The 25,742-nt window shown below is 42.2% G+C and overlaps 1 protein-coding gene across 5 annotated transcripts in view; it reads right to left on the bottom strand.

Moving 5' to 3' along the window:
* Nucleotides 1-5,240: 5,240 nt before the first annotated feature.
* Nucleotides 5,241-25,742, bottom strand: part of CBFA2T2 (CBFA2/RUNX1 partner transcriptional co-repressor 2) — a 34,402-nt gene continuing 13,900 nt past the window's right edge. Inside the window, exons 1-11 of one of the 5 annotated variants that reach the window (XM_073683752.1) lie at nt 21,936-22,179; nt 15,420-15,563; nt 10,547-10,788; nt 9,837-9,926; nt 9,562-9,743; nt 9,225-9,487; nt 9,031-9,128; nt 7,773-7,965; nt 7,472-7,540; nt 7,124-7,356; nt 5,241-6,081 (exon numbers count right to left, since the gene is read on the bottom strand). In XM_073683752.1, coding sequence (XP_073539853.1) covers nt 5,806-6,081; nt 7,124-7,356; nt 7,472-7,540; nt 7,773-7,965; nt 9,031-9,128; nt 9,225-9,487; nt 9,562-9,743; nt 9,837-9,926; nt 10,547-10,788; nt 15,420-15,537 — 1,764 coding nt within the window. In that variant the 5' untranslated portion in view covers nt 15,538-15,563; nt 21,936-22,179 and the 3' untranslated portion in view covers nt 5,241-5,805. Of the gene's footprint in view, nt 6,082-7,123; nt 7,357-7,471; nt 7,541-7,772; nt 7,966-9,030; nt 9,129-9,224; nt 9,488-9,561; nt 9,744-9,836; nt 9,927-10,546; nt 10,789-15,419; nt 15,564-21,935; nt 22,180-25,742 lie in introns of those variants that run through there. The other 4 variants (XM_073683750.1, XM_073683751.1, XM_073683754.1 and 1 more) reach the window with 4 other exon arrangements.

The following is a 25,742-nucleotide window of genomic DNA, read 5'->3' as shown; positions in this document are numbered from 1 at the left end:
GTGGTTTTCACGGATAGCATTCGTACCTGTGATAGTCCATGGGGCCATTCACATGTCCCTGATTTTTTGTGGACCGAGTGTGTTTTTTATTAAAAAACAGGTGCAAAAGTAATGATGAATCAGGGCTTCACTGTAAGGTACATTGAAGTGGCTGTCCAGTCACAGCATATTGAAGACCTTTCCACAGGCATAAGTCAACAATATGGGTGTCTGACAACCCGCGTGCCCAGAGATGGCCGGATGTAAACACTGAGTGGAGCTGCAATGAGCAGCACCTTTCAAAGAGTAGCAGCTGCTGCCAGGTACTGCAGAACAGCTCCTATTCTTTTGAAATTGGAGCTGATCTGCAGGATCCGGCAGCAGCTGCTAAACACTGAATGGCGCTGTTTTGCTGCTCTGTTCAAAATGTTTACATCTCTCAGAGTGGCCCATGGTCTGAGATAGATAAAAAAAAAAATACTAATTATAAACTCACCCCATGTCCCCATTGATCTTTTCATTTCCTCTTTTGGATTGCATTTAATATGACCAGGGTTCTAAAGATCCTCATCTCAATAGAGCAGAGGTTGGGCATGTGCATTGCGGCAAATTTTGGCCACACCCCAATCCACGCCCTTTCACAATTTCTTTTTACACTAGCAGGAGGAGAAGTCAAAGGGGCGCTGGCAGTGAGGGACATTTAGCAGACTGCAGGGCATAGACCTAAATCCAAACTGTCCGCTGTATCTGGAATAGCTGGGACTAGAGATGAGCGGACCGATTCACGGGTTTCTGTTCCAACATCCAGATCAGTGCTGCTGGACGGGAGGCCGCAAATCTCTTACCTTCCGGCGTCCCCAGCGCAGCTTTTGATTAGCCAGGGCACATGACGTCATCTGTGCGTCCTGCTCATCTCTACTTGAGACCTGTGGATTATTTTTTGTTCATTCACAGTCGGAGCCGTCAGAACTTTCTCCTCTTTATGTATCTTCACTATATGACATCTGGCTTTTTGGTGTCTGTGTTTCAATGGACCGCTGTGGAGGCCTGACCCGCCAGGTCTCAGGCGTATGACTTGCTGCACCTAGTCAAAAGATGGCTCCAGCCTGAGACCTTGACTCCTTCCCAGATGGTAGAGAGGGTGGTGGTTGACTGGCTTGTAAAAACTCTGCCAGCAGCTATACAGCATTGGGTGGGACAAGGGAACCCGGGCACCCTAGATCAGGTGGCTAGCCTGATCGAGCATTATACAGCCACCCAGGATTTCATATGGGACTCTGCCCACTGCGACTATCACGCTGTCCCCTGCTAGCCCACGAGCCTTGGAAAGTATCACGACCCTCTGCTGGGGACATGTGGCTGTCAACTACACCCTAACCGCTGAACCTATGGACTGCAAGTTTACTCAACGGGTGTCAACGTATTGCTACACTGTCTATACCGCGGATGCCGTCAGTTCAGCTGGGGAACCCCATCTGTGCCAGGACACCGAGTGGAGGCTCTTTTGAACTCAGGGAGCCTCGTGACACGCGTCCATATGCCACTGATCTGATCAGAGCCGCGGCCTTGACAGCGAACCCAAAAAGATGTGCCATAGGTCTCGAGGAAGCCCGGTACTTGGGGTACACGATTGGCCGTGGGGTTATCAAGCCCCAAATAAACAAGATCGAGGCCATTCAAAACTGGCCCCTGCCTCTTACTACAAAACAGACAAGAGCGTTCCTTGGCATTGTTGTGTATTACCGACGGTTTGTACCTAATTTTGCCGGGAGATCGGCATCCCTGACCGATCTTTTAAAGGGGAAGAACTCTGTTATGGTTCGGTGGAACCCTCAAGAGGAGGAAGCGTTCCAGTCCATGAAGTTGGCATTGTGCGGACAGCCTGTCCTCAATAGCCCCAATTTCAAGAAAGGCTTTATCGTGCAAACGGATGCCTCTGAGGTAGGCCTACGAGCAGGAGGTGAACGGAGCAGAACATCCGGTCAACTACTTGAGTAGGAAACTTACTCTGGAAGAAAAAAATTTTCTAGTGTAATGGAGAACGAGTGCTTGGCCATTAAGTGGGCCTTGGAGTCCCAAGGTTATTTGCTTGGGCGACGTGTCGCTTGGTAACGGACTATTCACCCTTTGTTTGCATGAAAAAATGCCATGAGAAATGCTCGAGTCATACTTTGCCCAGGTGAGCGATGGGGAAATCACATTTTGTATAGGGGAGCTGTGAGGCACATACTGTGCATAGAGGAGATGTGGGCCAATGATACTTTGCATAGGGGAGCAATGGGGGCATCACGCTGTGACTAGGGGAACTGTGAGGGCATCACACTTTGATTAGAGGAGCTGTGAGGGCATCTAACTGTGCATAAGGAAGCTTTGGGGCCCATTGGTGTTCAAGGATGTTCATAGATGGACATTTCCTTTAAATTACACAAAAAATTGTATTACAAGTCATCTTCAAATACAGGATTTATTGAATAAACTTAGTAATAAACGCCCAGCTTCTCCATATAGGATACACAATTACATAGCTTATTTATGAAATATTTGATAATATAGAAAATGTGGGCTTCTCTTATGGATGCAGCCATGAAGCGAACCAATAAACTCATTTAAATAGGACACTTGACTAGAAAAAAAATAGAGAACTCCGAGACAGACACAATGAGGTTTGCATTTGGTGATGCATTGTCTTTGGACGAGAGGGGAAATTTTCCATTACAAATGATAGACGAATGATAGGGGGCAGGATATATATAAATGGTTACTGAACATACACACCTTGCCCTAGCTGCAAGCTGAATAGCTGATGGCTGGTCTTGTACAGATGGGGCAGGACTGGTTTTAGCATTTGCCTCAGCCACGTATGTTATCGGTGGCTATGGGTAACCTACTGTATTAGCTTACTTCATTGCCTCAATCCAGTGCATTAAACTGCAAAGTCAGATATGCTACAATAACACATTACACCAACATTGACGATGTTCATAGTGAGCAACATGCAGGATCATGGCTAAGCTTTCCTTCACACTGCGCAGATACCGGACTAGGGCAACAAAATGTATCTAAATACCCTGGACAAGGGAAATGCTTATTGGCACCATCCATAACAGATCACCCAGGATAAATGCCCTGCCAACCTGACACCTTACCTAGCCCTCTGGAAAAAAAAGATTGTGTACAATGTCTAGGGGCATCACTTATTTCGGATTAAAAGGCTGCTCTGATTATAAAAAGTAAGAGTTGAAGGTCTAGAACGTGGGACCCCCACCAATGCCCTGAGGACCACTCCAGCTTTGCATTTTCAGAAATCACAAGAAAGAAGACATTGATTTCTTTGGTGCATCGGCACATTCATGTTCAGGCTTCTTGAACCCCTTGATTGGTGAAGTTCCCAATTCCTGGACCAAGACACTGTCTCTTTTAGATATTTACAAGATTTTGAAACAAAGTGTGAGATTTACTAAAACTAATTTTAAACACCAGTCTAAAAAGGATTTATATTAAAGTAAAATATATATGTATTTTTTTTTTCAATCAGCTGCCTTGTAGCCAGAAAGCGAGATAAACCAGATATGAGTGGGATGGAGATTTTTCTCCACTTTTTGTGCCGTTTTTTGATTGATGTTAAACTTAATTGGTTAAGGCGTTGCTGATCGTGCTCCTCCCGCTAAATCTTGTTTACTTGTTGTCATTTTTCAAAAGGGGCAAGAAGTGGAGAAAGTCACATATTATTGCAGAAATATGACACGCATCCTAACCTGTGACTTTTTGGTGCCAGAAAAGTGGCACAACAAGGTTCATACATTTCTCCCAATATATGCCACAGCAGCCATTTTTTATTGCTTTTATGCATCTAAAATCTAACAATAAAGCCACTTTGCAAATAGTCTTCAAGAGAAGTTTGTTCTGTGCGTACAGCTCCCGTCTCCATGATTACAGACTAAAAGCTGAGCGAGTAGTTTGACCTGAATATTTTGTAGAACTCTGTTGGGCTCGTCTCTTTTAGGCTGGCAGACAACCAAGGGAATGGCCATAGGTAATGGGCTGAGGTGTAACATTCTGCAGAGACCCGAGGGGAGACTCCTTCTGCAGTCAGATGCAATATGGGACAAAAAGTGATTAAAGAGGAGGAGGAATTGCTGGGGTGGTTTTGTATTTTACGTGTTCTTCTTTTAGGGCAGGGATCAGATGGACAAGTACACCGATCCCCACCCACAGGATAAGCATTGGCCATAATAAGCACTGGCCAATAATTATTTACAAGTGAAATGTTTGCACAGCTTTGCACATAGAGACAAATCATAATCAGTCGCATTTAGCCAATCATTCCATACACTTGTATTGTGAAACAATGACCAGGCTTAACTATAGGGAGAGAACAGGAGTTGCAAAAGCACCCGGACCCTGGAGCCTGTGGGGGCACAAATGGCCCATATTAAAAAATCAACACGTGACAATTGAGGGTCCTGTTGGAAATTTTGCATTGGGACCTAGGATATCTGAAAAAGTCAAACCTAATGAATCACTTTTCTAGAAGACAAACTGATGTGGATCATAGTTAATCATTTGCATGATTTCCTATAGACCTTTAATATATATGGTCATGTGTTAAGCTCTCCATATATATCAATAGCTTAACACACTGTTTGTTGTGTATAACCATGGAAACACTTCGGTCTGCATAGGAGCTGTATACATTAAACAGAACATTTTTTAAATCAAGACTATTTGCAATTCTTTAGTGCACTGGAACAATAAAATAAAACAACTCTTAAAAAAACCCTGTGATTGGATTTGAAGACCAGTCATTCGATGAGTTAAATACTTGACAATCTCGCTCATTGATTATGGGCACATTTAAAGAAACAGGAAAGCGCTGTTTGAAACATGTATAGGAACTATTTGCATAGTAAGCATGCAGCACGTCATTTTCCCTTTATCTCCATTAGGCCATGGACCCACTATCAGTATTTGGTCAGTATTTTTTCTCAGGAGTGGGAGCCAAAACCAGGAGTGGAACAATCAGAGAAAAAGTATAATAGAAACAAGTCACCAATTCTGCATTTATCACCCACTCCTGGTTTTGGCTCCCACTCCTGAGAAAAAATACTGACCAAATACTGATAGTGGGACCATGGCCTTACTCTTCTGGTACTGCCTACTTCTAGATCTAGCTGCCCAGTAACAAGTGCCCAGATACCCATGATGCAGTGGCTCTTATTAGCGCCACCTTTTGTCCATTGAAAGTAACACTTTCTACCTGAGCGGGTTGCTCTTCCTTTATTTCTGATCTACTGATCTATATTCTTAAGTGGAGGGGCTTAGCAGCCAAGTTACAGAAGTACTTAAAATCAATTACAAAAATGCAGACAAATGTACAACAATGGGCAAAGGACAAAAGGACAATTAAAAAAAAAAATAACATGCAAAGTAACAACGTGATATCTTGTGCTGCCATTTTGGTGGATATCGGACTTTTAACCTTTGAGTCTCAGCCATGCCTAAAAGTTCTTATCTTAATATCAGGGGATCCATCTTTACAACCAAGACTGGCCCATTATAGGATGGGACGTGGTCCACAATCAAGTATGCCTTGATGCCTTTTGTGGTTGGGCAGAGAACTATATGGATTGCTATTTGGTATAGACAAATCTTCCAAGTTTTTTTAGTCTTGTGCAACTCTTTTGCAATCCATTTGGTCCACCTTCTACCAAATCCACATGTAACATGTATGTTCATATATAGATATATTCTTATAGTGTAATCCAAAGTCCTTGTGGGTGGCAAATATAAGACAAAAGACAAGACAATGTAGACCAAGTTCCTCATTCACAAGCTTTCGACAGCAGTGATAGACGCAGGAGTGGAGGAGCGGGAGGTGGCACTGGATGACCGTTCAACAGCGGGACTAAGCAGAATGGGGTCTGAGGGTTTGGGTACTAAGGAGCGCATAGGAGTTAGTGCCTTGGAAGGGCCATGTATATTCTGCCCACAGATACGATGATGCTTTTCCCAGTCTTTGTGCTGGCAGAATGATCCGCAGTAGCGAGCAATGTTACACCCGCTGCAGGTCTCGCTGGCCTTACGACCACAGTTCCAACAGGTCTGCAAAAAAGAAAAAAAAAATTGTAAGATTATCAAATTACAAACACTAGGAGAAATAAGAGGGGACTGAACTTGGGCATTAACCCATCTTATTCAGCTGTATCACAGATCAAGTAGAGAAGACCAATCATATAATCAGTTTATACAGGGAAGGAACAGATCATAATTGCATTGTGAGCAATCCAGAGACTGTTTTTTGGGACAGTATGTCGGACAACCGCAGAGAAAAGACTATGTGTCAATGATTTTATCCATAGTAATCAGTCTATTATTGGTTCAGATCACAGACGGGTAGGCACTGACAACATAGTCCTCATATTGGCTTACATTAAAATCAAATCTTTCCTAATTTCACCTCCCCTTCCTATAAATCATAGATGATCAAGTCTATGGGCAAGAACAAGGTAAGTGGGTATGATTACATCTCTGCCAGGAAATATGGAAGCACTTCAGCTTTTACCCCTGACTACAGATCCCCTCATTATAACACTGCACTATATATCCCAAGTATCTCTCTGTTGTATGAATGTGATGTCAGAGTTAATTGTTTAACAGGTGACAAGTTTTCATTTTTGGGTCAGTCATGCTACACCGCCAGCACTTGCTCATCATTACACAGAAATTGTCCTCAAATCTGCAGCAAAAGCTGAATACAATTGAATCTAAAAAGGAAAAAAATAGCAAAAAAGTGCATTTGTTATAAATGTCTAATAGGCGACAATACTACCGCTGGGACCCCTGCTATCAGAATTGGTGCTCTCTGAACCCTCCTTAGGAGTGCCCCAGCTCCTTTAGACTTATAAGGAGGATGCCATGCTCACACTCTTCCTCACGCTGTCCGATTGCACATGACAGCCGACAACCACCTTGCCTTGAAGAAAGAGGACCCCTGTTCTGATATTTTTGATCCCATAGGTCAGACCTTTTTGGCTTATTCCAAGCATGATCCATACATGTGATGGTAGAAAAGGCTGATGAATAAGAGCACAGGCAGGCTGAGATCCTGGGGATCTCTGCTGCTGATGGACAGGCCATTTCATACCTCGGTTGACTCCTCCTGCTCATTTACTACGAGGAATGCGTCTTCAGCTGCCCTTCTCTTGGCATCTGCGATAGTCTGATCCATCCTGGCTCGCTCCAAAGCGATTGTCTCACACGCTTTCTTTTCGGCCTCAGTTACCGCCTTTTGTACCTCAGACATGGCCTGTCGCTTCACCTCATTAACCGCTTCTTCTGTGTAGGGAGGAGGGAGGTTAATGTTGATGGTCGAATTTACTGTATTAACGTTTTAAATGGTAAAAATTAACAAAAACCTGAAAAACAAATATTTCATCCTAAAATAAAAAAAAGATATATTTTTAAAAACAATACATTAGGCTATGTTCAATACCTGCTTTCCTCCAGATTTCTTCAGTGACATAATTCCCTCCAGTTCGGCTTCCAAAGTCCCTCTGAGAGTCTGCAAGAGAGTATTTATGTTAGGTTATTGGGGAATCCAACTTGGATGTCCCTGATGTTTGGCAAAGCTTTATAATGTAGTAGGTTGAATTCTCATTAACATCGGAATGGCTGCCTTCTAGGATGTACCCAACACGTGGATGGTTCCCTTTGCTATTGGCAGGCAAGATAGTACTATTACTAAAAATAAAACTATATACCCCAGAAAAGTTTGTTAGGACCTGTTTTCTTACCACTGGTGCCCGAGTCAGTTGATGTTGGACTGTACTGTCTGCTTAAGAGTTCACTTCCTTTCCTAAGCTCAGAGGACTCGCTGTAACGCCTCTTCCAGTAATTCAGCTCATCCCTGTCCACCTCCTGACACCTGCGCAGCACTGCCATAGAGCGTTTTGTTTTTTCCACCATCTCCATGATGCAATTCAAGGCCTATTCAAAAATCACATAAGCAAAAAAAACTTGTAATTTGTCTTCTAAAACACTAGATGGCGATCTATGTATTCTAGATATATGTATTCTACATGGTCAATGAACTGTAGCAGTGCATATATTATGTTACTCACTTGTATAGTGCCATCACTTTCCGATCTATTTCCATACATTATCGGCACTGTCCCCATTGGGGCTCACAATCTGGATTCCCTATCAGCATGTCTTTGAAGTGTGGGAGGAAACCCACGCAAACAAGGGGAGAACATACAAACTCCTTGTAGATGATGTCCTTGGTGGGATTTGAACTCAGAATTAAAGAAAGCACTGTTCCAGAACTATAGACAATAGTGCCAATTTTAATTACATGGTTATATCAAGTGTATCATAATCACAAATTACTCAAAACAATGTGACATCTAGTTTAAAGGGGACCTATCATGAGATTCATGCTGTGCAAACCATAGGCAGCATGGATCCCTTCCTGGCTGCACAACTGCAGCCATGTATATTTTCCTGTGAAATGCCAGAGCATTTTAAAGAGGATATACTTAGAAGATCCAGATGGGGACCATAGCCGGAGAATAGGCTAGTCCTGCTCTGCTTTTGGCCAGCTTTTCGCTGCAGGTCATTAACAGGTGTCTGGATTGAGAGGCGCTGTGAGAATCCAGCCAAATTTTTCAGTGAAATACATACCTGGCTACAATCGGATTCCTGCTGCCTGTGGGTTGGGCAGGTTCTCTTTAATTCATGCATAATTCATTCTGCTATTCAATGCACAAATAGTACTGCAATACAGTGTTCAAATAATACTAGTGCCCACATATGCCTATGCCATACTATTCAATGTACAAATACAATAGGTTTACATTCTCCGGTAGATCCTGGGTGTCAAGGTCACTGGGGTCCTAAGCAATCGCCCCTGTATGTACATTTCACTTTAACAAATCAGGCAAAAGGCACTTAAAGTCAGATAATAGCAAAAATAGAAATCTCCTAATGCAAATTAATTCATAAAAAAAAAAATGAAAGATTGCATTCCTAAATTTTTCTTAGTAGCCTTACATGATCCAAATGTTTCCATTCCTCTGCCCATTCTCTCTCCGTCAGTCGGTGGTCTACAAGTTCTTCTTGGTAACCATTGTTTAAGCTACCATTGATTCCTACAGATCGAGAAATAAGGTTGAATTATAAATAGCTGCAGCAATCAGTCCATGTTAGGGAGAAGCACACATTTAGGAAGGAAGTGTTGCGCTTACCTCCTGTTACAGCATGTTGGCGCTCTCTTCCATCTCTGCACTCCACAATCTTGCCCAGAGGTTCCCTGTACAACTGTGATCCAGGGATATCATCCAGCGTGTAGTGCTGCAGGGGTGGAGGGGTGGGGTGAAACTGGCTGGAATTGTTCAAGAGGGGCAAAGACAGAGCTGGGCTGTGTCGGGGGGCCGGGCTGATGGTGCATACCCTCTTAACTGTTGGCTCTTGGGGTAAAGGCTCTCTTTCAAAGCAATTATCTTCTCTCCTGCAAAGAAGAAAAATTGTTTGATTTGTAATATTTATGATGCAAAACCTCACACATGTGCATTAACCCTGTACCTCTCTGGGCTATGTCTCTTTCCATTCCCATTGACTTCCATAAGCAGCTCGGAGGAGTCTGATGGAGAAGAAGTGTTGGTATTGAGGAGGATGTGCTCATGTTGCGCCAAGTACTGTGAGGGAGTTTGCTTGGCAGCACGAGCGCAGTGCAGCAGCTCCCTCTGGAGAAGCGGCAAGTTGGCCTGAAAATAAAATCAGCATCCAGATTACTTTTAACCCCATAAGTAAGTAGCCAGCAACAATAGATCAGCGGAGGGTGCAGCTAGAATTTTCACCTTGAGGAACGGGATCACAAATGGTCGGAGAGGGAAATTGGTGGCCTCCTGGAGCTTGCAGTGAAATTCTTCTATAGTTATAGTGGAATTCTGTAGAACATACAAAAAGTTAAAATGACCACACAGGGCAATGAGACCAATGGAATAGATTTCAGGTCAGACCTCAGGCCTGTAATGTATCTCAATGGTTTGCCATTAGCTATTAATGTCCGCACAGCTGTTTACATGCTTATTGCTTAGTTTCTACACTATTTCTAACAGTATACTGACCGTTACAATATGCTTGGTATTATTGGATTTACATAGTACTTACTACCATTAAAAATGCTAAATTTATATTAAAACCCTGTCCCAGAATGCTCCAAAAACAACCGAAGTGCCAAAAAACAACCACTTATGGCTGTGTCTTTGCTACGCCAAGCCTCTTTCGTAGTCTAGTTCGAGGGACTGTTGGCAAGTAAGGATTTGTTGCACTATATGGTTCCTTACATGGTTAATATATAATTTTTGTTTGTCTACAGAAGTGGTCTTCAACCTGCTGTTGAGAAACTGCAACTAACAGCAAACCCTGAGAGCCTTAGATTGTCAGGGAATGCTGGGATTTGTAGTTTTTCCAACAGCACGAGAGACACAATTCGGAGACCACTCTCCTACAGCAATTGAGTCACTGTATCTACTTCCAACTTGAGATGTTCCTAGCGTCAACTTACCACCAGAGCAAGAACAAGGGTTCGGACCTTTTCCCCAATCTCTGGAGAGATATCGTTGCCAAACTGCTGTAATGTGGTGAGGAACCTCTTCAGTTTGCTGAGCTGCCTTACGCCACACGTGGCAGGGAGCTGCTGATTGGCTAGAGAGGAGGATGAGGATGATGAAGGACCATTGCTGGAGCGCTGCGGTGGAGATGGAGCTCCGTTCAGGGATGGAGGAGAATGGTTCATGCCATTAGAAACTGCAGAGTATAGAAGTGACTTATTAAGGGTAATAAGGGATGAGGGTTTAGATTTATCACATTTTTTGTAGGTGGGCATGTAAAATATTAGTTTCTGGACTGTAGGTGAACAAGGCACGAGGGTACAGAAAGCAGAAAATGGCAGACAGAAAGGCAAATATACCACAAAAACAAAATCTGAGATAAAAGGAAAAATGCCAAATAGGTCATTAAAAGATACTATAGAGAAGGCCAAAAATTACTGAATCACATCCTGTTTATTCTCAGTCTATATACATTGATCCTACAGCCTGACATCTAAATGCACAAAGGGTTAAGTAACATATAATAGAAATATATGGAGGCACTGTCCTACCACCATGCTGTGTAACCGAATAGAACCCCAACACTTATGGGTTTACACCTGGGTGTAGCTATATTTACCAGTAGGGTGTTACTGCATTGTACTTAGTGATACCCATGTTGACACCCTAGTTACTAGAAAAACGTCTTCAGTTGCACGGCTCCCCAAAAATACAGAATGGATACTTTTTTTTTTTTTTTTACAAAGAAAATGTAGATTTTCGTGATTTTTTTTGGATATTCTATCTCTCAATGTTAAAATTAACCTACCCTTAAAATTATAGACTGTTCATGTCTTTGTCAGTGGACAAACTTACAAAAACAGCAAATACTTATTTCCTTCACTGTATGACTAAAGCATACATGCAGCTATAGATAGCTCAATACCTATACAAGACCAATAGATGCAGAAGGTTACTTCCAATAATATATAACCAAAAAAAGAAGGGAAGTGAATACACCCAAATGATAAAATATAGAAATCTTTATTATCCAACTGATAAAAAAATACTAATAAAGGGGGGAAAATAGAGGGCAGAGTAATGCCAGGGTAAAGCGCAGTCACAATGGGTACATGAATGTTCAATACATGGGAATCCAAGAAGCACCAAGAAATCTCAAATCCAGGTCACCATAATATAGTAAAGCCATCTAGCGGGCAAATAGATGAATGACCAAGTTACATAATGAGAAGCACTACAAATGCTGAAAAGTGCATGATAAACTAAAATAATATGGGTAACCACAGTAAATGAGGCACGAGAAGATGCTTTTATTGTATATATGCGCAAATGCAAAAATTGGAGGAAAGATAAATCAAACCAAAATGAAGAAATAAATGAATATAATATAGTAGCTGCTAACTGCACATGATGTCAGAGATAGCTAAAGTGCAGAGATATAGTGCATAATAAATAGAAAAATTCAATAAATAAATATCTAGTGATTACCAATGATTAAAGCACACAGCAAGCACTCAATGTAGCTAGCAAAGAAGTATGTGCAAAAAAACATGTGTAAACAATGACATATATGAAGTAGAAAATAGGAGCAGAAGAAAAAAAGCAGGCACCGATAAAGTACAGCTGCAGAAAGGAGAGATGGAGGTCTCATCTCCAAAGTGGTTACATAGATAAAAGTAGAAAGATGTGACACGCCACCATGAAGAAGTGACAGCAAAAGGCGCATTGGGGCTGTTTGCCTGAGCACAGTCTCATACAAGTATCCTATATGTTCTAGATGTATGTGTATACTTTTCACTACTAAAATTTCTTGAAGAGTATAATATTACAGGATATAATATATATATATATATATATATATATATATATATATATATATATATATATATATATTCCTTGATAGGGCGTTGATCCAGGGAACTAGTCTGATTGTCGTATGGAGTCAGGAAAGAATTTTTTTTCCCCAATGTGGAGTTTAGTGTTTGCCACATTGTTTTTTTTTGCCTTCCTCTGGGTTGAATTAGATGGACTCTTCCTTCAACCTTAAAAACTATGTTAAGGTACAGTCACACTTAGCGATGCTACAGCGATCCCGACAACAATACGACCTGGCAGGGATCGTTGCTGTGTCGCTGTGTGGTCGCTGGTGAGATGTCAAACAGTCAGATCTTCCCAACGATGCAGCAACGATACGACCAGTAGCGACCTGTATAACGATGCAAGGCAAATGCACACCTGTGTGTGTTAGTTCTGAGTCACCAACGAGGTTGTTGGTAAGGTGTCAAACACACCGATGCATGCTACCCAGCGGGACCTCAACGATCAAAAAATGGTCCAGGCCATTCCGACAGGACCAGCGATCTCACAGCAGGGGCCTGGTCGCTGCTATGTGTCAAACGTAGCGAGATCGCTACGGAGGTCGCTGTTGCGTCACAAAACTTGTGACTCAGCAGCGATCTCGCTTAGTGTGACGGCGGCTTTACTATACATTTGTAGCCATCTTTCTACTGTTATCTATTTAATCACTTTGCAAATGATTCAATTTCTCCTTTCTGCAGCTGTACTTTATCAGTGCCTGCCTTTTTTCTGCTGCTCCTCTTTTCTATCTCATATGTCATGTTTTACACATGCTTTTTTTGCACATACTTCTTTGCTAGCTACTTTGAGTGCTTACTATGTGCTTTAATCATTGGTAATCACCAGATATTTATTCTATATTTTATCATTTGGGTGTATTCACTTCCATTCTTTTTTTGGTTACAGCTATAGATAAGGTCCAATCGCTAGGACAGGACATCTTATTCTTTCCTTAAGAGGTGAGGAACTTGCATGGTATAGTGGTGGGGCATGTGAACAGCTCCTCCGTAAAACTCAATTAGAGAAATTAGAGAAAAGTTGGCCGAATCAGACTATGTTTTGATTATGGGGGGCTCCCGATTGTGCCCGATATCATCTGTTTGGACATGTTTAATTTCAATGCACAAGCCCTTGGGCATAAACAGCTGCAAAAGCCATCTGGAAGCAGTTTATTTCCCTCTCACTATTTAAATAAAAAAACATGGGAAGCATGGTGGCTCAGTGGTTAGCACTGTAGCCCTGTAGCGCTGGGGTCCTGGGTTCAAATCCCACCAAGGACAACATCTGCAAGGAGTTTGTAGGTTCTCCGGTTTCCTCCCACACTCCAAAGACATACTGATAGGGAATTCAGACTGTGAGCCCCAATGGGGACAGTGCCAATATTGTCTGTGAAGTGCTGTGGAATTAATGGTGCTATATAAAAGTAAAATGAGTAAAATAAAAATATAAAAAATGCTTGATCAATCCAAGTGTGCATATGTATGGTGTGAGGGGACAGAAGGATTCTGTGTCAGGTATTGAATCTGTATGGCCACCTCTAGTCACACAGAATTATATGGTGTGGTAGCTCACATGCGCAACATACTTGAGGTCATACTGGTAAAAAAATATATATATTTCCCCAAATTAAAACAAATGATTGAACACTATAAAACTGTATTGCCCTCCTTTGTTAAAGAGCCTATCCACTGGTGATAATTGTTAGATTGGTGTGGCTTTAGCCATGGGGACCCCCCTGATCACCAGGCACAAGCCCCCCATTCTCCATTGGTTCTCCCCTGGCTAAAAGACCATAGCCAAGGTGAGAATTGCTGCTTCATTCTAAGCACTGAACATATGAAGATAGCGGTGTTCAGACATCTGTGTCACTGCCATACTTGCAGTTCAACTCCTCCTGGCCATGGTTTTGCGACCAGGGGAGAACTGATGATTGACTGGCTCCAGCAGTGGCACCCACACTGTTCAAACAATTATCACCTAGGTCATTATTTATTTAGACCAAAATACAAAATAAAAATCTATTTAACCATTTCATAGTTGTAGCAGTTTGTGTTAAAGATGACAATCAATACGGCTAGAATGACAACTCCCACAAACAGCTTCTCCTGTTTTGTAGGGATATGGGCTTTAGACACTGATTGTTGTGTAAAGGTACATTTGCACTGCACGATTATCATAGGAATGCTCAATTCCCGATAATTGTGCAGTCTAAACAGGCTGACGACCACCAGACGACCAAGAAAGTGCTCGTTTGTCAGGTGAAATGATCCTGTGTAAACAGCACCTGTACTAAGCGGTCCATTACAGATCGATCAGTGCACATCTAAAAGTATGTTCCACCTAGGTAAATAGGCTATTCAACGACCAATCGGAAAATAGGTAAATTGACGGTCATCCAACACCGTCAAGTCAGCTGGAGGGATTGTGCCTTAATATAGAAAACTTGCCTAGCAGGAGACTGGAAAAGTAGAAGAATACGTTAAGTAGTTTACAATAGGGCTATGGAGTCGTGGAGTCAGAGCCCATTTTGGTGGAATCGGAGTCGGTATAAAATGGACCAACTCCGACAATATATAATAAATTGAGTACAGTAGTTCAAGGCAGTTTGTGGGGAATATTTTTTCATAAGAATCTGGGAAAGTTATGAAATGTCCTATAAATGTCTGTCCTATTCCTGATCTAAGGGTCTAGACTTTTAGCTGAGATGAATCTGTGCTACTGTAAATTGATCACTTAAACATGAGCCATGTATGAGGGAGTCGGAGTCAGGGAAATTGAGGAGTCGGAGGTTTGGCTTACCAACTCCACAGCCCTGGTTTACAAGCAGCCATATTGGTTGTCACCAAGCCTTCCCAAAAGACAAGGAGTACATAGAATTTTTTAAAAAAAAGTCACCTTTCATAAATGATCACTTAGCTGTATATAAAAGAGAAAAGTTTATTACATAGAGAGTGTTTTCATAATACATACGTGATGAGGGCGGGAAGGACACAGGCCGGGGGCCACATGGGTTTACAGGTGGCAAAGGTGCCATGGTAGGAGGTGAGGATCGAGAATGAATCTTCACTTCCATGGGAGACCCGGGCATTGAAGGCACCCTCTTATCTCCAGGGACTACAAATGAACAAAGATGGCAAAACATAAGTACAGATATCCTGTGAATATTCTTTGGTCCAAGAGTGTTCAGCACATCATGTACAGCTGTGGTTGTACCAGAAGACACCCCACATATGAATTCCCCAACATTCAACACAGGGGGCACTCAAAGTAAAGTTATAATTTACCCATACTGCCCTGTTGGTCAGTGAGTTGATAAGCACGGAGACCGATTACAAGTTAGTACATCACCTATATATCAAGAGAATTAAAAAGGAAAAACTAAAAATCACAGGTCGGTCAACAGCATCTTGTGGACAGTTTCCACACGTTAGCGGATTATTCTTCTACGATGTACAATAAATAACCCAAAATATAACAAGCGGCCGTTGCTTGTATGATTACCATTGACATACAGGTTGAAAGTCCCAACTAGTTTGGTCTACTAGAAAAGTTACACATTCGTGCCTGAATTGGTTAGGTCATAGGTTACACAAGAAGGCTGGCATACATGTAGGCTAATATGCAAACAGCTTCTTCATGAAGGAAGAGGACAAGGACTCTTGTGCCACCTATTAGAAGTAGCAACACTAAAAATCAATATTCACCCTTTACAAGGGCTCGTTCACACGCTGAGTTTTTATCCCGCTAATTTTTTCAAGGGTAACAAAAGCTGCACTTTACAATACCAGCAACGGGATAGAGATTTTTGAAATCACATGCTGCTTATTTTTTTCCTTGAGGACTTAAACCATCAAAGCATTTTTCCAATCTGCAGCATGTCAAGTCTTTCAGCGTTTTTTGCAGCGTTTTTCGCCTATTCAAATGAATGGGAAAAAGACGGAAATAAAAAAGTTTCAAAAACACTTATTTTACGCAGTGTTTTTCCTCTCAAAACACTTGTTTTTGGTAGAGAATAATCTGCTGCAAATGCGCAATGTGTGCACATACCCCAAAGGGCTTTGCCACAAGACTTAGGATAAGAAGCCAAACCAGACATGTGTTTTGAGGCTTTTGCCCCTCATCAGTAATGTAAAGCATAACTGATTTGGCTGAGTGAGAGACCTCTGACAGAGGGTTTAAGGGCGCAGTCAGATGGCCATATTAATCAGACCGAGATCGGAACGCAGTGCACGGACTGGCTGGTGGCAATCCCGACCAAAGCGTGACAGCTGCACAGAAATATATGAAGCATTCAGGCTAAGGTAGGGAGAGCAGCTGGCCAGTCCGTGAACTGTATTCCGATCTCGGTCTGCTTTATACGGCCATCTGACTGACAGCACCCTAAGGTAAATAACACTATTTACTATAAATTAATGAACCAGTAAATCAAATCTATACATATAATCTGCGGTTTTATATAGGACAGTGGCTATAATGGTTCACCACCCAACCACATAGCAGTGAAAACACTCAGCTCTGCTACACCAGTAAAAACAAACCCAAAAATAGATGGAAAGATAGATAATAAATTGATGGTCGCCTACACGATAAAACACATGAAATAAAATTCTCTAGCTGCGACTTTCCCAGAATCCTCTTGGTGTTTTTCCCTGAGCGCAGTGGTAAAACCACTTTCCATCTGTTTCCCGTTTCTGCCAGGCTGAGGTTTTCTGCTGATATTAACCTCTAGAACACCAAACAGAAGACAGCGGAGTGTTAAAAGCAGACAAGGTTGGTAGAGTAACCAGAGAGAGCTCGACGACTCTAATCAGGAATATCCTGGGGTATCATCCACAGAGGAGACATTCCCACAAGAGTTAGGAGAGTGCCGGGCCCTACCCTAGAGAGGGCTTTGATGGAAAGAAAAGTGGCCAATTCAGTCACCAATAGTATTTGTGGAATATCGCAGACCTGCAGATAAGAGAATCAATTTTTATCATCTCAATGTTTTCTGGACTGGCTGACAAGAAAAAATAGCTTTGGCGATAGCCAATACAGGACCTTTGTGTTTGTGACTACTGGCCTGTTATGTCACTCTATGGCTTCCATTGTGGAGACTGGAAGCATGAATTAATTGCACTGGAAGGCCTAATTGACACCAAAGCAGGCCTCCCCTCCCCCTCCGCACATGTCTGTCATGCACAGGAGTCAAGGACAGCAGCTGATACTGTGATAGTCACCTGCAGCCATGCTGATCTCCATCTGAAACAATGGGAACAGATGAACGGTAGTGACTGGGACTGCGGGTAACACAGGCTGCACCTGGTGTCAGTTACAGGGGGGGGTGGGACACGTGCTGGGAGCCCGATGTACATCTGTCACTGCACCGTACAAACTGCAACGTAGTTTGCCCTGTAGGGATGAGGGTCTCAGGTGGTCCACACAAGCAACTGGTTGGCTTTGCTTTTTTTTTTTTTTTTTTTTTAAACTTAGAAGGCATGTATTTCGGGCTAAAAGTCATCCATGCAGTTCAGTTTCATGTAAAATGTTGCACCATTTGGCTTTTACAGGCTCCGTTTCCCTCCGCATTCAACTTTGATGTGGTCTGTGGCCATGAATCACCTGAGAGGAGCTCAAAAAAAGACAGTTAGGAGCTATGCCATTTCTCAGAATGAGCTCACTAATTGATTCTCAGTTAACCCATTCTACAGCCAGAAATAGGCAGTGCAACATGGAGGCTATAGAAGGCAAAGGATACAAATTGTTTAATGATACACAATTACAAAAAAGATTTTTAACCAAAGATACATTGTGAAAAAAAAAATAGAACCCAAAAGGTGGACAACCACTTTAATACATATTATATACCACATGGAAGACCGAGCCCTAGTATTTTGTTAAAGGTGTTTTCCACTATTTCAATACGGATGACCAATCCTTATAATGGCAGCTGATTAGTGGACTGCCTAAGGATATCAATATCAATGTTGTGGAAAACCACTTTAAAAATGTTCTTACGTTTTTTTTTGGTAAAGCTGGATGACAACCAATGTGACCAGTCTTCCTGGCATGAATATCCATCTTTTCTAGTCTCCTGCATGGCATATCTGCGCAGTTATGCGGCGGTACATTTACTGTTCCTGTACAGCTGTATAACTAGAATACAAATACATTTTATAAAGCTAGGTGACAACTCTGCTGCAGCTGTAATGGCGCCCACGTTGGCTGCAAAGGCGCCCACGTTGGCCAGTCTAAGTAGGGGTGCAATGGCGCCCGCATTGGTCAGTCTAAGAAGGGGTGTCGCTGTAGTAGTGCAGGCAGAATTAGCAGTCGCACCCATGACCTAGTGCCTGGAGGACCAAAACACATCTCTACTATACAATATGACAGCAATATTACAAATGGCACAAGGTGGGTGACTTACATTGAGGCCACCAAGTTATACCTCTGCAAGCACGTGTTTTATTAGGGACTAGAATAAATTGCTGCCTTAATGGTCCTAAATCCCAATAATTTAGCATGGCCCCATGTGGGATTAACAGGAGCTTACTTTATATCCTGGCACAGAAGAGGACATACTGTCAGATAATGTCCATTTATCTGACGCTTTGGAGTTTTAGCAATCGAAGGTTTCTAGACAGCTGGATGGGTGACTAGGATGGGTCGTGTGAGTGATGTCCAAAGACAGTCAGTAGGAGATAAAATGAGGCAGTAGCTAACTGGGCCACCACCAATCACATGTTGGCATATCCTAGTGATATTAGTTTATACGGTTCAAAAAAGACAAATGTCCATCAAGTTTAACAGAGGGTTGGGAAAAGGAGTACATGTACAACCACAATGCATGATCCGATGCGCCCCAAAATTTACCGCCGGTTTCTAAATTGTGATAAACCTCTTTTCCTGGTAGTGTCAGAAAGTGATGGCCAGAGAAGTGCTACATATGTACTAAAGGATTCCGAGACACATGTTACTAATATATGTATAATGGCCATGAGGTGGCGGAACGGGACATTTACTACGTAGAAAAATTAGTGCTGGATGCAGTGTACATCTCAACATTGCGCAATTAGAAGCTATAAAAATAAAACATCCTGTAAACCCAGCAGTAACTGAAATCCCCACAAACTTTTTAACAATATAAAACCATTGAGGTGAAGTATTGCTGGGGCTTTACATTGGAAGCAAGGGTGTGCAACTTTTTTTTTTTGGCTCCATTGTACCCTTAGCAGCAGGGCTCTGGAGTCGGAGTCGGTGCTCATTTTGGTGGAGTCGGAGTCGGTATAAAATGGACCGACTTTTAAAATATATAATAAATTGAGTACAGTAGTTCAATGCAGAATGTGCTGAATATTTTTTCATAGGAATTTGGGAAAGCTATGAAATGTCCTATAAATGGCTGTTCTATTCCTGATCTAAGGCTACATTCACACACAGCGTTTTTTGCGGATACGTTTTTCAGCTGCAAAAGCAGATCAGCTTTTTAAAAAAAACGCATCACCTGAAAGGTTTTTGAGCTCATAGAGAATGTTTTCAATAGCAAAAGCAGATTAGAAAAATGCTGCACAAACTGACATGCTCATTCTTTGTGAGGATCCATTTTTGAGCCCAAAAATGGATCCTCACAAACGATGTGTCTGAATGTCATATCTTGAAACCCATTGACTTCGCTGGGATGCCCAGAGTCACTGCATTTTACTGCAAAAAACGGATCCGCAAAAACAGTGTGTGTGAATCATGGCCGTAGCCAGCGAGGGGCAGGAGGGGCAGCTGCCCCCCCTAGAAGCAGGGGCACGCACCTATCAAAACTCACTTGTATGCTGCAGTGCTCCCGTCCTGCACTGGCTCCAGACTGCAGGGGGCAATCTCCCCTCCTCGGTCCTGTCTTCTGCCATCTTCACGAGAGACAGGAGGGGGAGGGGTGCCTGCCCTGCACAGGATCCGATTCCTGGGCCCTGAGCTGGAGAAAGTGAGAAAGTGAAAGTACTACTGCTCATCTCTGTCACAGGAAGGTAACTAATGCTAATATTGTAGGTGATTATTATGTGCTCTCTGTACAATGTGTGAACTATATGTGTGATATGTGCAATGTACTATTTGCTGTCTGTAGCTCTCATCTGTCTATCACACTCTATCCCTCCATGTATTCATCTATCCATCCTTTCATCCATCCCTCCAGCTAGCCATCCATATGGCTATCATCTATCTATCCATATATTTATCCATCCATCCCTGTATCTATCCATCCCTCTATTTACCTATCCATCCCTCTATTAATCTATCCATCCATCCATCCCTCCATGACTTTATCTATCTATTTAAATATAAGCAATATATGTGGGAGTAGGAGTCGGAGTCGTGGAGTCGGTGTAAGGGAAATTGAGGAGTCGGAGTCGCAGGTTTAGCTTACCGACTCCACAGCCCTGCTTAGAAGAGCGAGCGCTCCTGTGTATGGCAGAAACGGCTGAGATGATTGCAGGTCAAACAATGGGACAAAGTATTATTTTGGCCCCTTTCGTGTATTGCAGGCTTTACACTCTGGAAAACTGAACAGAAAAAAGGTCACAAAAAAAAAAATAAAAAATTGTTGGGGGCCACACAGAATGACACTGGGAGCCAGGTGCGGCCATCATGCGGTGCACCCTTGGATGTACAGGATACACTAGTAACATCTCAACAATGTTTTAAGGATTTTTTTTAAATTGCTTAATTGAAAAAATTTCTCCAAACTGGAAAATTTTTCAAACACCCACCTTAACCTTTACTAGAAGGTGGGCAGCAATGCAGTCCTCTACGGACCTTACTCGTCAGCCAAATCTCCTATTTTATATAAAAGAGAAATCCCAAACAAACTGCAATATTCTCCACAAGCTGAGGTTATTTGCTGGGGTCTTTATCCCTAAAGAGTTGGTGGTCCTGGATCACTGTATTCACCTGACTCTGCCCTATAAGATTAGGATTGCTCTATTTTTTTTTATCCATGGTGACCACCAGCCCTCCAGTGTGGATCCTACTGAACATCTTCAGATTTCAGTTGCGGTTGGGATTTAGTGTGACAATGAGCAGTCGTCACAGCGAATGGTTAGGTTTTGAGTAGAGTTTCACTGTAATGATACATAACAAATATGAAATCTGCCATATACCACATACACATATATACTACTTACAAGAACATCTATAAAAAGGACCATAAAGCAAGAAAGGGCACCCTATTATGTATCCAGCCAAGAGCAGGGCAGAACGGATTATTATTGATCTGAGGAAACAGAAAACCAATTACTAAAATCTCTGCTTAATACGCCGGATTTCGCCATGATAACCAAAGCTGTTAACAAGACGTGCTCTTAAATATGCTACGCTTTTTATTATCATGGATGTCTTAAGGCTCGCCGTTAACCCTTTTGGCAACGTCTTAAAAATATCTGCAGTAGAGATCAAATTATTGATCCGTATTCAAGGGCATAGGGAGGTAGCAGAGGGGAGTGCGCTGAAATGCGAGCGACTTACCGTCTGGGTTCTGCGGGCGTGGAATTTTTAATAGGATATTTTCTTGGGTTGAGTTGAGTGGGATACCCCTCCGCCCCTGCGTGTGTTTAACACATCTGTGATTCCTCTGTGTGTTGGAAGAAGCAGGACTGTTCTGGCGCAGATGGACTGCAGATGTGTTGTCAAACTGAATTATCCCCCCCCTCCTGCCAGGGAGAGAGAGACACCCCCTCCTGTCTATATCTGCCTGGCGCTCTCACTCTGGCTGTTACTAGGGCTTTCTGCATTTCTATGTCACTAGATATACACCTACCGCTGGCTCAGAGCCAATAGGACTGGAAGTCCTTAATATACGCAGGGCTTGTTCATGGCTGGTGAACCAGAGGGGACATTTCCTGGCCAAGAGCATTGTACACCCGGGTGGTAGAGAGACCACCACAAAACTGTCTGCTGTCACCAAACTCAAATGCTAATGTTTCCTATCTACTGGCTAGCACAGTACAAAGATACATTTTTCTGTCACTAAACTCAACAAATAAAGAGAACCAGTTACCTCTCCTGACATGTCTGCTCCGAGAAAATATTTCAAGTCCACATGAAATTATTTTGGGGCATCTTTTCTTATAACTCTGTTGTGCTGTTCCTCCAGAATATTTAGAAATAAATTGCTAACTAGGTGTTACCAGACAGCCTGACATTGTCCAATCAACACTGCCAGTCTTCAACTGAAAACACAAGTATTTGCAAGAAAGACTTATCAGGAGAGGTGACAGGCCTTCTTCAAAATGATCTTTATCGAAAAAGTTGTTTTTTCTTTTTATCTCTGACGTCAACTTGTGAAAGCTGTATGATAGGGTTTCATGTGGACCCATTTACCAGTGACTATGTTGGCCAAAATCTTGTATGTTGCCACCAAGTGAAGTAATGGTATCACTGACACCTCTGCTCCACCAACATTAGAGAAAAAAAACACATGGAAAGTGAAGGCTCCATGGCAGCCATGATTATTGTAAAAAGGGAAGAGCTGTAAGCGAGCTCCTCTCTTGGTAAACGGCATTGCCAATCATCCAACTATCACTACAGTCAGAGGACAGTCATTTTGTTCCCATATAGACAAGACTGAGCATAAAATGCCAACACAATGCCAAAACAGGCTGGAATTTCTCCATGCGCCATCCTTAGGCTTGGATACAGCAATTAACAGCATTCATATCCCATAATGGCGAGGACTATTGAAATGGATTTTTTTGCTGGATGAGGTGTGGATAATTATTTGGTGAAGTATGGGATAACATGTCATTCTACTTATTCGAGCCTAAAGAAGAAAAGTTATCCCTCATTTACAGGCTTGAGTATAACTATCTGATCGATGGTTTAGATAGGTATATGGCACTCAGAAAAATTGTGCACGAGTAAAGAGATATAGACACACACACTTGGCACATAGAAATTGCAGAGAATAGCGCCATATACTCAGCAAATTGTTGCCCTTCCACAACGCTGTATACTTGTAGCCTTGATAACGTTTGCAACCTGTGTTTAAAAAAGGCCCAGATTTGTAGGGCCAAAACGTCATCATTGGGATGCCTTATAAATAAAAGGAATATACCACTATTTTCTTCAATTTCTGAGTGCCAAGTATATATATATATATATATATATATATATATATATATATATATATATCTGATCGATGGAACTGTAAGAAATAGGAGAGTTCAGCACTCAGCTTTCCCTGGCAGACTCAGACAATGAATGGAGAACAGGTCAAGCATGCGCACCTCTGCTCCATTCAAGGTTGGACTATAGAGGGATTACTGGAGGTCCCAGATATTGGACCCCTAGTAATCAGCAAGCTATTGCCTATTCTACGGATAGGGTGTAATGTGGTATTTTTTTGGGAACACTTTAAAGCTTACTCCACTTTCACAAGAAAATGATTATAGTGCAGGACTCCGCATTATAATCACTTTTCTAAATCACTCTGCTACTAGGCTACAGTCTTCAGAGTGGAAGCGAGCGCCATAGGATTTTACAGCGCTCACTCCTTCAATGGAGACTGTATCCAAGAGTGACGAGCAAGACATTACAAGGTTTAGTGTAGTTCGCAGCACTAACTTAAACATTTCATACTGCGGATTACCATCAAAAAACGCTAGTAGAAAGATTTAGAAATACAAATATAGTGCACTACAATAGTTTTCTTGGAAAAGTGGAGGAACGCTTTAAAGCAAGCCTAAGGCTCTATATACCTAGTACTTGAGTCTATCGTAAAATACATTCGCTAGAAGGCAACATATGCCATACAAAGTCATACCTTGACTCCTACTGTAAACAAAAACCTGATAGCACACGGTGTATTTTTGTTGCAGTGACCCTTTGTATAGGAAAGGGTGTTCTGAGCCCCTTTGGTATGTGTTGGCACACTTTTTTTAAACTGTATACAAAAGTGTAGGAGGTCATAAGAAAGACCTCCCATCAATTCGATGCAAAGTGATCCCAATCTAAGGTGTCAATATACATTTGGTATATGTTGGCAGAATCCATTGACTTTGGCAGGATGGGCAACTGTTTAGTGTGTATGTAGTTCACTATTGTCGATCGATCGGGGATAGGAAGTGGGCAGCTTTCTTAGGGCCTATTCAGATGAGAGTATGATTAACTCATGTACCCCACAGACCCATTATAGTCAGCGTGCCAGTGCACATGGCCAATTTTCAATGCACCCCGATAGACTGTATGAAAAATGATCACAGCATGCACTACTTTGGCCAGTTTTATGGATCAGAATAGTGCATACAATGTAAAGGCAGCTTCTGCACCCATCTGCAATAGAGACAAGTACATAGGTTATGGACCTTGCAGGTTCTATCTCCTTCGTACATCTCTGAACTAATCTCCCGATATATTCCCTTACGTAATCTCCAGTCCTCTCAAGACCTCCTTCTCTCCTCCAAACTTATTTGTTCCTCACCCAATCGCCTCCAAGATTTCTCCAGAATATCCCCCATCCTATGGAATTCTGTGCCTCAACACGTCCAATTAGCTGCCACATTTGGATCCTTCAGACAGAACCTGAAAACCCATCTCTTCAAACAAGCTTACAGCCTGCCATGACCTTGCTTGCTGCCACCCCCAACAACACCGGAGCTACTGCAACCCCCCCAACCTACTCTCTCCTCCCCATTCCTGTAGAATGTAAGCCCGCAAGGGCAGGGTCCTCTTCCCTCTGTACCAGTCTATCATTGTTAGTTTGTTTACTGTAAGTGATCTCTGTATTTTGTATGTAACCCCTTCTAAAGTACAGCACCACAATCAATGGCGCTAAATAAATAATGATAATGTCCGAAATTTGTGGTATTGTCTGGCCCAATTTTCAATGCATCCGTTTGAACCTAAACTGAGAAAGACAAGTCGTTACTAGGAGTCTGAGCACATGTAGGAGGAAGGTTACATAAGGTGTATGGGGAGCCTTACATTTCATTTGGAAAGTCTGTAAAAAACAGCTTACATAAGCATAAATCGATTTTACTGCATAGCAAAAAAAAAGGTGTCGTGAGCAGAGCCTCAGTCTATTCTTACTTTATATTCAACATAATGTGCAACTAAAGGAATGATGGTGGACACAATTTCTCCTGAAGTTTTGGGAAAGTAGCTGGTGGTCCTTGTTTTGTCCTTCGGTAACCACATAGGACTTATTATTTCTCACAGTTGGATTCTTCCGGGAATATTTAAACAATGTTTAAATAAGAGCGAATACTTCTCCATGGATATTGGATATATAGAGAAATCCCTATAGATGTATCCCATGTCTATGAAGGAGATAAA

Source organism: Phyllobates terribilis, unplaced genomic scaffold (genome assembly GCF_046119375.1).
Source record: "Phyllobates terribilis strain yellow unplaced genomic scaffold, ASM4611937v1 Scaffold_5__5_contigs__length_657084704, whole genome shotgun sequence".
NCBI classification, from domain to species: Eukaryota; Metazoa; Chordata; class Amphibia; order Anura; family Dendrobatidae; genus Phyllobates; species Phyllobates terribilis.
Note: the sequence above shows the minus strand (reverse complement) of the source record. Positions and strands in the feature narration are given on the sequence as shown.